The sequence below is a fragment of the Eucyclogobius newberryi genome, unplaced genomic scaffold, assembly GCF_026437365.1.
Source record: "Eucyclogobius newberryi isolate DKJ021-1_F unplaced genomic scaffold, fEucNew1.0.hap1 SCAF_12, whole genome shotgun sequence".
Classification (NCBI taxonomy): Eukaryota; Metazoa; Chordata; class Actinopteri; order Gobiiformes; family Gobiidae; genus Eucyclogobius; species Eucyclogobius newberryi.
This window is the reverse complement of record NW_027315746.1, coordinates 25,218,306-25,230,804: the sequence shown is the minus strand read 5'-3', so window position 1 is coordinate 25,230,804 and position 12,499 is coordinate 25,218,306. Positions and strand designations below refer to the sequence as shown.

Here is a 12,499-nt window from a genome sequence, read left to right as displayed (position 1 = left end):
TTGCAGTATTATAATCTATGACTAGAGTAGAAAATAACAAATAAATAAAACAAATCTGAAATTTTAATTTATTGCACATAATTTACTTGATGCTTTATTGGGAATTTTAATAAACCTACACACTAACATAAGCAGAACCAATATGTACAGAATGTTTAAATGCTAGTTATGGGAGTGAATGTATAGCTAAAAGTTTAAACTTAGACATGTGGGTGACAGTGGATGAGAAGAGTAAAAGGTCAACTTTTAAACCAAGAGGTTAGCAGTTCAGATCCCGCTCTCTAAGTTCATTCTAGGAACTTGCCTGAACAAAAATGGAAAGGTGATGGTCAGAGGTTAATTATATATCTGTCAGTATGCCACTGGCAGCTGTGGTACTATAACTGGCTCCCTAATGTGACAGAGGAGGAAATGACGTGTGCATGTTGATGTAAAAAGTATATGAATATATATATATATATATATATATATATATATATATATATATATATATATATATATGTATATATATATATATATATATGTATATATATATATATATATATATATATATATATATATATATATATATATATATATATTCATCTCCTTACATTTTGGAAAACCTACAACACGCTTTATACAGGACTTAAGAGTATACATCAGCTTTCATTCTATTCAACTGGCTCAGATCCATGCACGTATTTGCAGCTGGCGTCTGCTTTTTTTATTTGCAGGCCGCACCTTTACAGGTGGAGTATGGTATGAGCTGTGATAAGATTGCAAATAGACACTTCTGAAAAATCCAACTATATCTTTAACCCGACTAACCTAAATAGGAAGTGCAATTGGGAACACTGAAGGTAGAGCATTCATCACGGCGTGGTCCCAGACAACCACCAGACATACTGCAGGCTGCTGTGGCATTGAAAATAACAAGGATGTAAATATGCTCTGGACCGGCCCCCTAAATGTTCCCCAAACGCTCCTATGTCAAGTCTTCTAACCGTTTCTAATCTGGGCTGTCGCCGATGGAAACTCACAAGGGAATCAGAACATGCACCTCAGTGTCCCCTTTCATGTAAACAGAGTGGCACTTTGTGGCAGGCCGGTGTAATCTCCTTCATGTGAGCTGCAAAGTTCTTATTGTATTGTACAGTAAAAGTTGGCAACGCTGCATTAAAAGGGCATTTGAGGATAAGATGAAAGCTATTTATTGGTTAGACAAAGTTCAAATTGGATTCTTGATTCAGATTTAAGCCAGAAAAAGCCAGAAGGAACCAGCATACAGTATCATATCAGGACAGGCATCAAGCAGTCGCCCCACATACAAGAGTAAACTTTATAGTAAGATAAGATAAGATAAGATATTCCTTTATTGTCCACACATGGGGAAATTTCATTGTTGCAACGCAGGTAGATACAGAGGGAAAGGACAGATAACTTATAGGAAGTTTAAAAAACAAACACTCTTAATAGAAGAACTCTTATAAACAAAACTCTTATAAACAAAAACTCCTATAGACAAAACCTCTCATTTCTTAATAAGGAATGGAGGGGAAAAATAAAGATAAAATAAAATAAAAACAGCTAGCGTAAGACAAGATGATACTAATAATAATAATAGTAAAATAAACACTCACTAGTACTAGTAGTAAACTTTATAGTAGTTTCTCCACTTTAGATAAAAGAATATGTCCTGGGACTTTTTCTTAAGGCCGTGGCTGCAGAGCCGCGGCACGGTCAAATGGCCCAGCAGTTTCATGAACCGCGGCACTGCCATATAGCCTCATGGCTAACGCTAACCCTAACCCTAACCCTAACCCAGACCCTAACCATAACCTTAACCCGGCGCGGTCAAATAGCGCAGCAGTTTCAGGAGCCGCGGCACAAAATAACATGGCAGTTTCGGCCACGCGCCGCGGCTCTGTAGACACTCCCTTTTCTTAATGTATTCCTTTTTGTCTTCCAACTGATAAAAGGAAACCATCAAGCTGATGAGCATGTTAAACATAAAAAGAAATCTGTGACCCAATTATTTCCAGTAAAATCAACCAGTTTGGTCTCCAAACCCACAAATAAATAAAATCATTCAAAAGTTTAAAAAATCCATACATGACTTTTATATGGATTCCACCTTTTTATCAATCTTTATTACTGAAAACTCAAATTTGCTCTAGTTATTAAAGACGAGTTGTCAAACCCCAACAAATGCCATAACAGGTGTCAATCAAATCATCCCTGACACCAGCTGTACTGCTCTTTATATTTACAAAAAGAAATCTGATATTCTTCTATGCAGAGCTTGTTTACTCTTATTATTAGAGTAAATCAGACAACATAAGACAAAACTACTCCGCTTCACATAGAGTCCAGCAAATTGTTTGTAGTCCAAAGGTTTCAGAAACGGCTTTAGTTTGAGTTGGGGCTCATTTTAGGTAATGGTAATTAAAATGCTGTGTCTATAGGTTCACCTGTCTCGTGTGACGCGCTGTATCACTTTGATGGTCCTCAGCAGACAGGTTCTCCCCTGCCACATCTGACTATACTTCTGAGGGTCATCTTTGGACGCCAAAAGGTGTAATTGAACCACGCTGAACATCCCATAGCTGTCCTGGACGAGCACACAGAGTCTGGAGGAGGAAGACATATGGAGGTCACGTTAAAGAAGTCAGATTGTGCTTTTGTCTCTCATGTAGTTAGAATGTATGACACATGTGATCATCATTTTATACTTAAATAGCATTTTTCAGAGCAATGGTGTCTTGACTGCAACAGAAGATTATTCACATGCCCGAATCACTCGAAATATAATTGAGTGTGTAAATGAGAAGAGAAAACAATTATCATGGTTAAAAGCTCCCCTTTGCATAATATGTAATATGTATATAACAGTACTGAATATGAGAATGTGGCTACTCTTAAATTTGACTGATGAAATGAATGGGTGGTTACAAGCTGCAAGAAAGATTCAATGAAAGGAAAGTGTAAGAACAGCGTAAAATCAATATGCGCAATATTGTTTAGAAAAGCATTTTTGGTTGTCAAACTTGATGGCTATAAATGTATTTCAACTGAGAATTTCAGGATATCATGAAAAACTTTCAAAGCAGAGACCAGGCATAGTTAAAGCCTCCTAATGCCTGCTGGCTGGTTTGACAGGCTTCGGTTGACAGAATGGACCTTTGGCCTACAGAGTAGTAAACTGTTCAGTATTCCTGCACTCTACTGCACCCAGTGAGTGAGGTACTGCTACAGGCTGCTTTATCTGAATCATTCAAGCCCAGACACAGCCCTGGTTTGACAAGCAACTGCCAAGGAACAGGAGAAGGAAAACAGAGGAGTGAAGGAGGACGGCGCTGTCTGTCCTTCATGCTCGTGCATGCATGCGCACATCCGAGACGTTGGGAAAGTTTGGAGACCGTTTTCAACCACCTGATTGAGTCTATAAGCGTCTTCAGATGGTAAACATGGGTCTGGTCTGAGGTTGTGTAGAGACAAGTCAAAATAAACATGTTTTTTAAGAGACAAGGTTAATATAGTGCAAACAAGTGGTAGTGTGTGCAATTAAAAAATTATAAAAGACTTACACACTGATACAACTAAAAATTATATACTGTAGCATCACATTTTGATGGTTTATTAGAATAGCAGCAATTGGCTTTCAGTAACTATTTTGTTCGAACAGTAGAAATACAAAAAAGCTCAGGGATCATATATAAGTTTGTCCAGGCAAGACTTCAGGCCAAATCCTGGAGAACTCTGAAAGACAAGACAATAGAAATGGCCATAAGCTCTGTAATCGTTCCCCCCGTAGCCTCCGCGGGCCCACTTCCTCAAACAGAACCCTTCTCTTCCACCACCTCTTCCCACTGTCGCAGTTTTGAGGAATTTGTTTTCAAGAGCAAACACAGAATTCTGGGCACCCTAGTGTGCTTCCAGGAACCACAGTCCAGTGAGCCTGCGCAAACACACACACATGCTCCTTTGCACACGGGCTCCACATGCTGTCCTCGCACATGCATATTACTTGGCAACACACTAAGTAAGCAGAGCCACACATTAAGAATACAGAGCAGAGGCCTCATTGGTGGGGGGTGGACAGGCGGGATTCCTTGCTATGCGCTGTCCACCAATCAGTGCAGAGAAAGTGATAAACATGGTTGTAACAGGATCTGCCAGGCACATTGTGTTCTCTGTCTCAGAAAAAAAGTTGCCTCTCCTCACTTCCTGCTAACAGTTTATCTTCTTGTTTATTCTTAAGCCGAATTTACGGGAACTTTGGCGTAAATATCATACTGGCTGATACTGCGCATGTTAACACAGGCTAAACTACAAAAGGATCAAATGGGTTTGCTGTCCAGAGAGTTGACTCACAATACTGGAGAAACAAACTGTGCATGTTATGAAGAGAATGGGGCCAGCGGGTGGAAGCGTAAACTACACTTCACAAATATGCATATGCAAACATGTAAAAGGAGAAACACAATAAGCTGGAGGAGTTTCAAAAGTTGAATGATGTTTCAGAGTATTAACTGCTCTGGAGGGAAAAAAATAATGTCCTGTGCACTTTCACTTTCACAAGTTATCATATTGTACCTATGAATTATATATATTTTTTGCATTATTTTGATAGTGGGATTTAAATAACTAAAGTAACTAGAATTTTTAACATTTATTTTAGACAGTGATAAAACTGTAGATGTTGGTTAGACAGAAAACCATGACACACATATGCGTGCTATATGGATAAAGCAATAGCACAAATGTGATATTCCAAACAGCCTCGACTCTGCCCCACTTCAGTTCTGGACCTGGCGTCGATGGGGACAAACCAAGCGGAGTTGGGGCCGTTTCCGGTGAGGAGCAGCATTTGTTTACAAGCGCCGGCAGCGGTGGTTTGGCAGGAGGAAAGTCTCACGTTTCAGAGGACATTGGGTTGGTCATGGAGCTGGTCAGATGTCAGATCATGTTGGAGCATCTCCCAAAAGCTCCTCCTTGATTTGAGTTACAGAGAGCAACGCCCCCACACTTATTACTCAGCAAACAACAACACAAACAAGCAACCGCTGGAGGGGCAGGTAACTGGAGGTCACTGGGTGGTTTAAATATCCATTTATACTTATGCTATTAATAGATGTAGAATGTACAGCAACATATTGTATGTATTTTTCATTCAAAGAGAAATGACTTGCACAAAAAACAATCTAGGAATTACATTTAAAATAATCCAGTGTTTTCTACAGGTTTCCACCGAGTTAATGGTGTCACCAGCTATTCTTATTTGACAAATTTGATGTAGTATATTCAGAGTAAAATGCCACATCTTGACTTTGAATATAGTTACTTTAGAATGTTTACAAAAATACAACAAGCTAAAATAAACTAGGAAAAATCATTTGTTAAAACACTTTTCAGCTTGTTTAGACTGGAGGCAAACATGAGACTGCAATAGAGCATGACCCTCTGTATTAATGGGACACAAAGTAATCCCATAAACAAGCCTGGAGATATTTGAATTAAAGAAAGAAGAACTGTTAATAGTTCCTTGATTCTGGCAGCAGAGTAAGAGTTCAACACTGGTTAGTCACTTTACAAGATTTGGAAAAGATCATGTTGTCCTTTGGCCCAAACTGTTCCTAGAGAGGCTGGAATCCATTAAGAAATGTTTGTGCCTTTGTGAAACACTGCCATATGTCTCAAGACAATAGAGGAACAGTGTTTGTCACCAAGGGTACAAATAATGAACGTTCACGCTGTAGTTTGTATTTTGGCTTTGTGATATACTTTTGGACGCCTCTGCCAGTTTTTCACATTTAAATTAACGGAAATGTCTTCTTTTGAGGCAATTGTACTGTCACTGCCAAGAGAGAGTTTGAATTGTTTTTCTTTCCCTTTCACTTACAACTGTGGGTGGCAAAACATGTTGAAATGATTACAGAGCAGTGCAGCTTTTAGCAACATTAAGCTAACAGATACAGATAAAGTGTTTAAGTGATCAGAACGGTTTAACTTTAAGCTCTGCCGAAGGGGACAGTCAGACGTATAGACATATTATAGTTTTGTCTACCATTTAGTTATAATCTATGACTTGTGGATCATCAGTTCAACACAAATCTACAAATCTACATATGTCCGGTTGAAAACTGCAGCGCTGACCTCCGCCTGTCCATTTGTGATGCGTCATCAAAAAGCCATGACAACAAAGCACTGGCACAGATTAAGAAAAAATATGTTGGAGAACAAAGTAAAGATCAGTAGGCATCTATGAGGGGAATTAAGCAATCGTGGAGTATAGGCCGCCTAAATGAAGTCTAATAAAGTCTAAAGAATAAAGTCTGGCGGTAATGTAACACTTGGATACCAGCCGCCATAAAACACCAAAGAAGAAGAAGAAGCAGGAGGAGATGTAGGAGAATAGAGATTACTCAAACAAGCAAATCACGCAAACTCACCGAATCCTGATGTACTGTTTACATTGCAGGTGAGAAGATCAATATAGTGACTCAATATGAATATTTGGGAATTGTTCGAGATTCTAATCTTGCATTTAAGGAACATGAAAGTTACCCAGATAGTGAAGCTACATTTTAAAATGTTTAGCTATATCTGGCAGAGTATAAATCAAGAACCTGCTAAATACTTTTTAAGGCTATGAAAAGGCAGCCCAATAATAATTAAAAAATAAATAAAATGGTCACCTTAAATTATGTTCTTTTAAAATCCTATATGAGCTTGCACCAACACCACTCTCTAATACTTTCTTTAGCCAAAGCAGCTGCTCGACCAATAATCTAGTCGTCCTCCTGAAAAAGTGCCTTGAGCCCACCTGCATTTTCACATACACAACGCTGGTACACACAGAACTTTCAAAAATATGTTGAAATCATGGTTACTTGACAAGCCTGTGACCATAGTTAAGCATCCTGTTTCCCTCTGCTGCTCTTGCGCTGCATCTTCCTGTGCAGAATGCTGTACGTCCGCTTGTATGTGGACTCCTAATTGTTCATAATTTAACAATTTTTACTCATCTTAATTGTAATGTACAGTATACAGTGTAATGTTTTGTATACCGTACTGCTGCATTTTTGCATCTTGCCTGGGACTACAGTTGGAAATTAGCTTTATAGCCAATACTTGCTATTATTATTGTTACTGTGTGCATTTTCTGAAGACTAAAGAACTGCTCTGGCACGACATGGGCAGCAGGAAGTCGTCTTGTGCCCACCTGGTTCGCTTTTCCGCAGCTGGTGGAACAGTGGAGGACTTGATTCTGTGTTTGAGGACAGACCCAGAGCAGGAGTCCGGTACTGGGATGGAGTAAATCCTCTGAACCACCACCTCCACGAGCTGCCCCACACTGCCTGCCTGCCCCAGGGCCTCTATGGCGTCTAAGAGAGACTGGCAATGGCCTGGTCCAGTGATGGAGTCCCCAATGGCAAGATGGATGTCCTGGAAGGGAACAGTGGGGCATTAAACAAAAACACACAAATAAAACGACAAATACAAAAAAGGTTGATTGAGCCACATTTGCAAAAGCATTATTTTTGTTACATTAAACCTGTGATTACTTACTGGAAACATAAGACCAGTAGTGAAAATGTTTTTTTTTAGGTATTTAGAATATTGTGACATGAGTTGGAATGAAAAACGTCATTATTATTATTATTATTACTACAGTATAGTACATTTACAGGTACTTATTAACTTAACTGCTTTGAATCTAAAAGGTGTATCATTTCTTAAGTAAACAGCTAAATAATACGGATTAAAACCTTCAGCTATAAGACCAATACTACTTTATACAAACTTAACATTATTGTCTACTTATATTTTAGTGTACCTCCTGAAAATACTGGCTACCTCTGCTCTATCCCAAAATGTAGCCTAAAAATAACGTTTATGAACTTGTACATATGTAACTCTCAGAACCTGTTCAAAAACATAGTAACTACTGACAGTGATACATTATGTGAAAAGTAAAATCTGAGCATGATTTACTGCACAAATATGACATTGAAGAATAATCATTATACCCGTTTATTATTGTGCCCCTCAGTTGTCGTGCGCACCTCCAGCTGCCCAAAAACATTATCAAGAGAATATGGCGTGCGTTTCAGTGCAGTTAAGCTGGGCAAAGATGTGATGGCTGATTCAGAAGACGAGGAGACTTTCTGGCTGAAGTGAGTATTCAGGATAATATCATAGTCGACGCCTTCTACGGAGAGACTTTGCCTGCAAAAGAAAAACAAAAAACAAATTCTTGTTCAGAAAAATAAAACATAAAGTAAGGCCGCAGTTATTTTATTACTTGGTTTACGGATTTTTAAATTAAATATATTGCACATGCGGACGAAATATAAATATAATCTCAATTTGCCCAAAACGCACCACGGGAGGAGGAGTTTGGCGAGAAATTGCTTCACGCGCTCTTATCTTTTGACTTAAAGGTGGTATGGAAGATTTTTTTCAGCAATTTTTTTATCATATTTCCTCGTGGCGTGGATAAATCATTTGTCCTGCCACGTATCAATCATAAAACGCACCTACCGCTCACCTGCAGCCGCGTCAGGCTCGTCCCCACGTTTCCGCGTGCCTAAGCGCATGGATCTATCATAATATAGTTCCCTCAGTGTACGGGGCAAAATGAAGACGGAGAAAGACAGTTCGAGCTGACGCAGAAGTGAACAGAAATCTACGGGAGACGAGCGATGCGATGTGATCCGTTGCGCTAATAAACAAACGCACGTGTGTGTTGTATCAGTCCGCACGGGGGAGTGCGCATGCGCACTTCCGCCTGCGTTCTCAAATCGCCAAAAAAATCGTCCATACCGCCTATAATACCGCTTTTTACATTTAATCTAATGCTATTTTGCGTTGTCGGCAGTGCTTTATAATTTTTTTTTATAATAATTTGTTTTATTAATATTGTAGAAATCAATAATCTAAGTGTGGCGGATCCGTAAACCAAGTAATAAAATAACTAAGGCCTAATTGGAATAACACATTTTGTACTAACCATGTTCTAAGGTTTATAAGCGGTCTTCATACTGGGTTAGGTTTATAAATGGAACGGATCGTACAACTATGAGGTGACCAGATCAATGTCCATCTTTGGTATGCGAGTTTGGAAGCGGAGTTGGGACTGTTAGTACATGGACGGGAGACGCTGGGAACACCAGGTGCTAGAGTGGCGTAGCAGTGGCTCTAGTCCAAAATGTCATTATGCCCTCAGGCAAGACACTTCACCCACCCTGCCAAGAGTCTATTACACGGTGGGTGGGAGGGTGGCTGAGTGAGTAAATGGTGGTGGTCAGAGGAGCTGATGATGCAGATGTACAGCTTCACTTCAGTTAGTCTAGAGCAGCTGTAGCTTACCATCACCAGGTATGGGGATGAATAATGTACACAAATTGTAAATACATTTCTGGAAGTGGTATATAACACTAACGGATTATCATGTTATTATCAAATGAAGCAGAATGACAGATGTGTCCTGAGAAATTCCCATAATTGCAATTTTACTTACTACCATGCCATTTCTATCCATTTACCATTTTATAGTTAATGTCAAGTAAGATGTGGATTCAGTCAAATACATAGACAAAAGTTTACATTTTGAGTTTTTTCATGCATCAACTATCCAATCAACAAATCGAGCCACCTACTGGATAACTGCTGCATGAGTGTGGACAAACCCAACAACCATGGAAAGACAAATCCCATGGTCATGGATGTCAGTGTGGCTTTGTGCAGTAGTCACTCACTCCCATCATCAATACAAGATCAACTGGTGAAAAGAAACACATCTTTTCATATTGCAGAAGCTTATTGGAACTATGCCACAGCCAATGTGTGCTGTAATCAAAGCTAAAGTCAAAATATTAGCCAAATATTAGAGCGTGTGAGCCTTTTTTTCGAGTGGTGACTTTTTAGATTTAGTTGTGATTGTATTGCTAGTTTGCTTGTTACAGCTATTACTATGGGTAAAACTCTAGTGTGATAAAGCATGAAAAAGTGCTTGTTTTATTGACCAAAGAACAGGAATTAAGCTTTTCACTGTAAATGGAAGGGGTGAGGCTGGCAGTTAGAATGTCACCGGCAGATAAGATGTGTACCACCTCCGCAACTAGTACCACCAAGCACTAAAATGTTTACCTCCTCCATCTAAACTCATGGCTGATCATAGATACATGTTCCACATACTTGAAAAGGCTACACTTCAGCTTTGCACAGCTCAATTTTAGATAGTTTCCTAACGTGACATCAAGTGCGGAAAATATCTTCACGCCTACAAAAATCAAACAAGCCACAAGTTTGCTGAAAAGGCCCAGTTTTGTCTGACCTTAAATGCTCTTACGGTTTTCTTTGGTTTAGTAGTACATGGATTAAATTACAGCCTTATGTGGGCGGGCACGAACATTTCCAGAGAAATTACACTTCGGGAATGTAGAGGTGTTTATTTACTGCTACGGGTAGTTTTGGGCCAAATCTCACAGTAAAAGAACTACAAAAACGCCTGTAAATTATACTATGGTGGTGACTATGTGTAATATTTTCCACATGTGACAGATGCGTTGTATAATACGATGGCCTGACTCACAGTTAAACCCACTACTAAACAAACTATTAAACTAGTCCCAGCCTGCCTCAGACGTAGGTAGCTGATAAAAGCCCCTTTAAATACTTACGAGAAATACGAGAACATTTCTTAGTACTTCGTATGCCCAAAATATAGTACAATTCCAGCAGTTACTCGGTCATTCATTTAATTTAATTTGTTCTTTTTTTTCTTTTTCTTTTATATGTGAATGTACAAAAAGTAATACATTCCACATTAAGAACTAGGGGTGTCTGTGCCAAAATATCGTGATACCAACTTTGGTGATACAGTATCGATAGTGTGGGCTGCTGTATCGATATATCGCCATGAGTCACTTTTCAAAGTTCCCAAATTATTTTGTAACGGCGCTACAATTGTGTTGCTGGTTTAAAGAAACACAACCATTACACAAAACATTTTGACTGTCTTGATGATTAAAATGGGTGTATTTCATTTTGGGTTTGTGCAGGTCGTGGTTTAATAAAGAAATGTTGTTCAAATGTATTGGGTCCTTTAAAAAATAGAGATATATCATAGAATATCATGAGCAATATGCCTATTTTCACATGTATCGCAAAATCATGATAATATCGTATCGTGAGCCGTGAGCCGTGTATTGCATTGAATCGTGAGGGACCCAGTGATTCCCAGCACTATTAAGAACAGGAGTAGGATAAAGACCAAGTCATTCAACCCATACTCCATTCTTCACACAATAGACATAAATATAGATGGCCACTTGTAATTAACTTAAAAAGAAAGACAATAGATGGCTAATACAATTAGATTTTTTTTTTAATTATATTGAAATAAAATACACATTTGTTTAAGTGTAGGTCTTGCAAAAGGCAACTTACAATCAAATGTCCTTTCTTCTCACTTATTATTTGTAGTTTAAAATTATAACAATTGAAAAGAATAATATGTTTGTTTAATTTGTCATTATTCCAAACCACTTCCCGAACTCCTGTCTGATGACTGTACTGTGCAAAGAGTATTACAGTTTGACTAACAACAGTATGAATCGACCATATTCAGGACAAACGTGTTGTTTATTTTGCGACTAAGATGACTCAGTCAATCAACGAACCATTATCATAGGTTCAAATTTGAAAGAAATCCATCAATCAAATGCATTTCAGTTTGATACTAATAGAGTATATTAGCAAACGACAAGACGTGCCGATAACGTTTTATTTATTTCAATGAGCTCATCAGATTTGGGAATGAGTGACATGACAGCTAGAACGCCCTTTGTTACATGACGGGTTAGTGTTGCCAATAAAAGTATAATTTGCAAATATATTTCAAACAAGCATATTAGTCCTATTAAGTGTCCTCCTAATCCTATAGTTTAGAGCTGTACAAACATGTTCGTAATTGCATCAAATTATTATACGAGTTGTATCCATGTTTTTTCTCAACTGTTTAAAATGTGCACTCTGAACAAAACTCCACTATTAAAAACACCATACGCAATTTTATCTAAATCCTTTTTTCAGTTTTTTCCCCCAAAATCTTTCAGTCCCATTGTGGAACCTATTTTGAATTATACCTGGTTTTATTAAGAGCAAATTTGATCATTTTATCATTTTACTGACAGAAAATGTAGTTTTAGTAACCATACTAGTAACAACAGCTTTACTAGTGTCCCTCAGTTTATAATATGTTACTTATTAAACAGGCCGGCAGTATATGAGACTATAACGGGTCAAGAATTAACTTCAGGAACTTACATGTCACACAGATTTCTCATTACAAAATGCTGAGGCAACACATTATATAGAAAATGCATTCAGCTGGTTTTGAGTGACTGTAAAAACCCTAAACAAATGTGTGCGCTTGTCTGAACAAACTATCAATTAGTCATAGAAGAGATACAAATCAGCAATCAGTCCAGCTATAGTAAAATGCTAT

At 38.3% G+C, this 12,499-nt stretch overlaps 1 protein-coding gene across 2 annotated transcripts in view; it reads right to left on the bottom strand.

Annotated features, from left to right (window-relative positions):
- spidr (scaffold protein involved in DNA repair) overlaps positions 1–12,499 on the bottom strand; it is a 32,740-nt gene that overhangs the window by 9,008 nt on the left and 11,233 nt on the right. For both annotated transcript variants that reach the window (XM_072441642.1, XM_072441643.1), the window contains exons 9-11: positions 8,016–8,214; positions 7,208–7,431; positions 2,454–2,612 (exon numbers count right to left, since the gene is read on the bottom strand). In XM_072441642.1, coding sequence (XP_072297743.1) covers positions 2,454–2,612; positions 7,208–7,431; positions 8,016–8,214 — 582 coding nt within the window. The remainder of the gene's footprint in view (positions 1–2,453; positions 2,613–7,207; positions 7,432–8,015; positions 8,215–12,499) is intronic.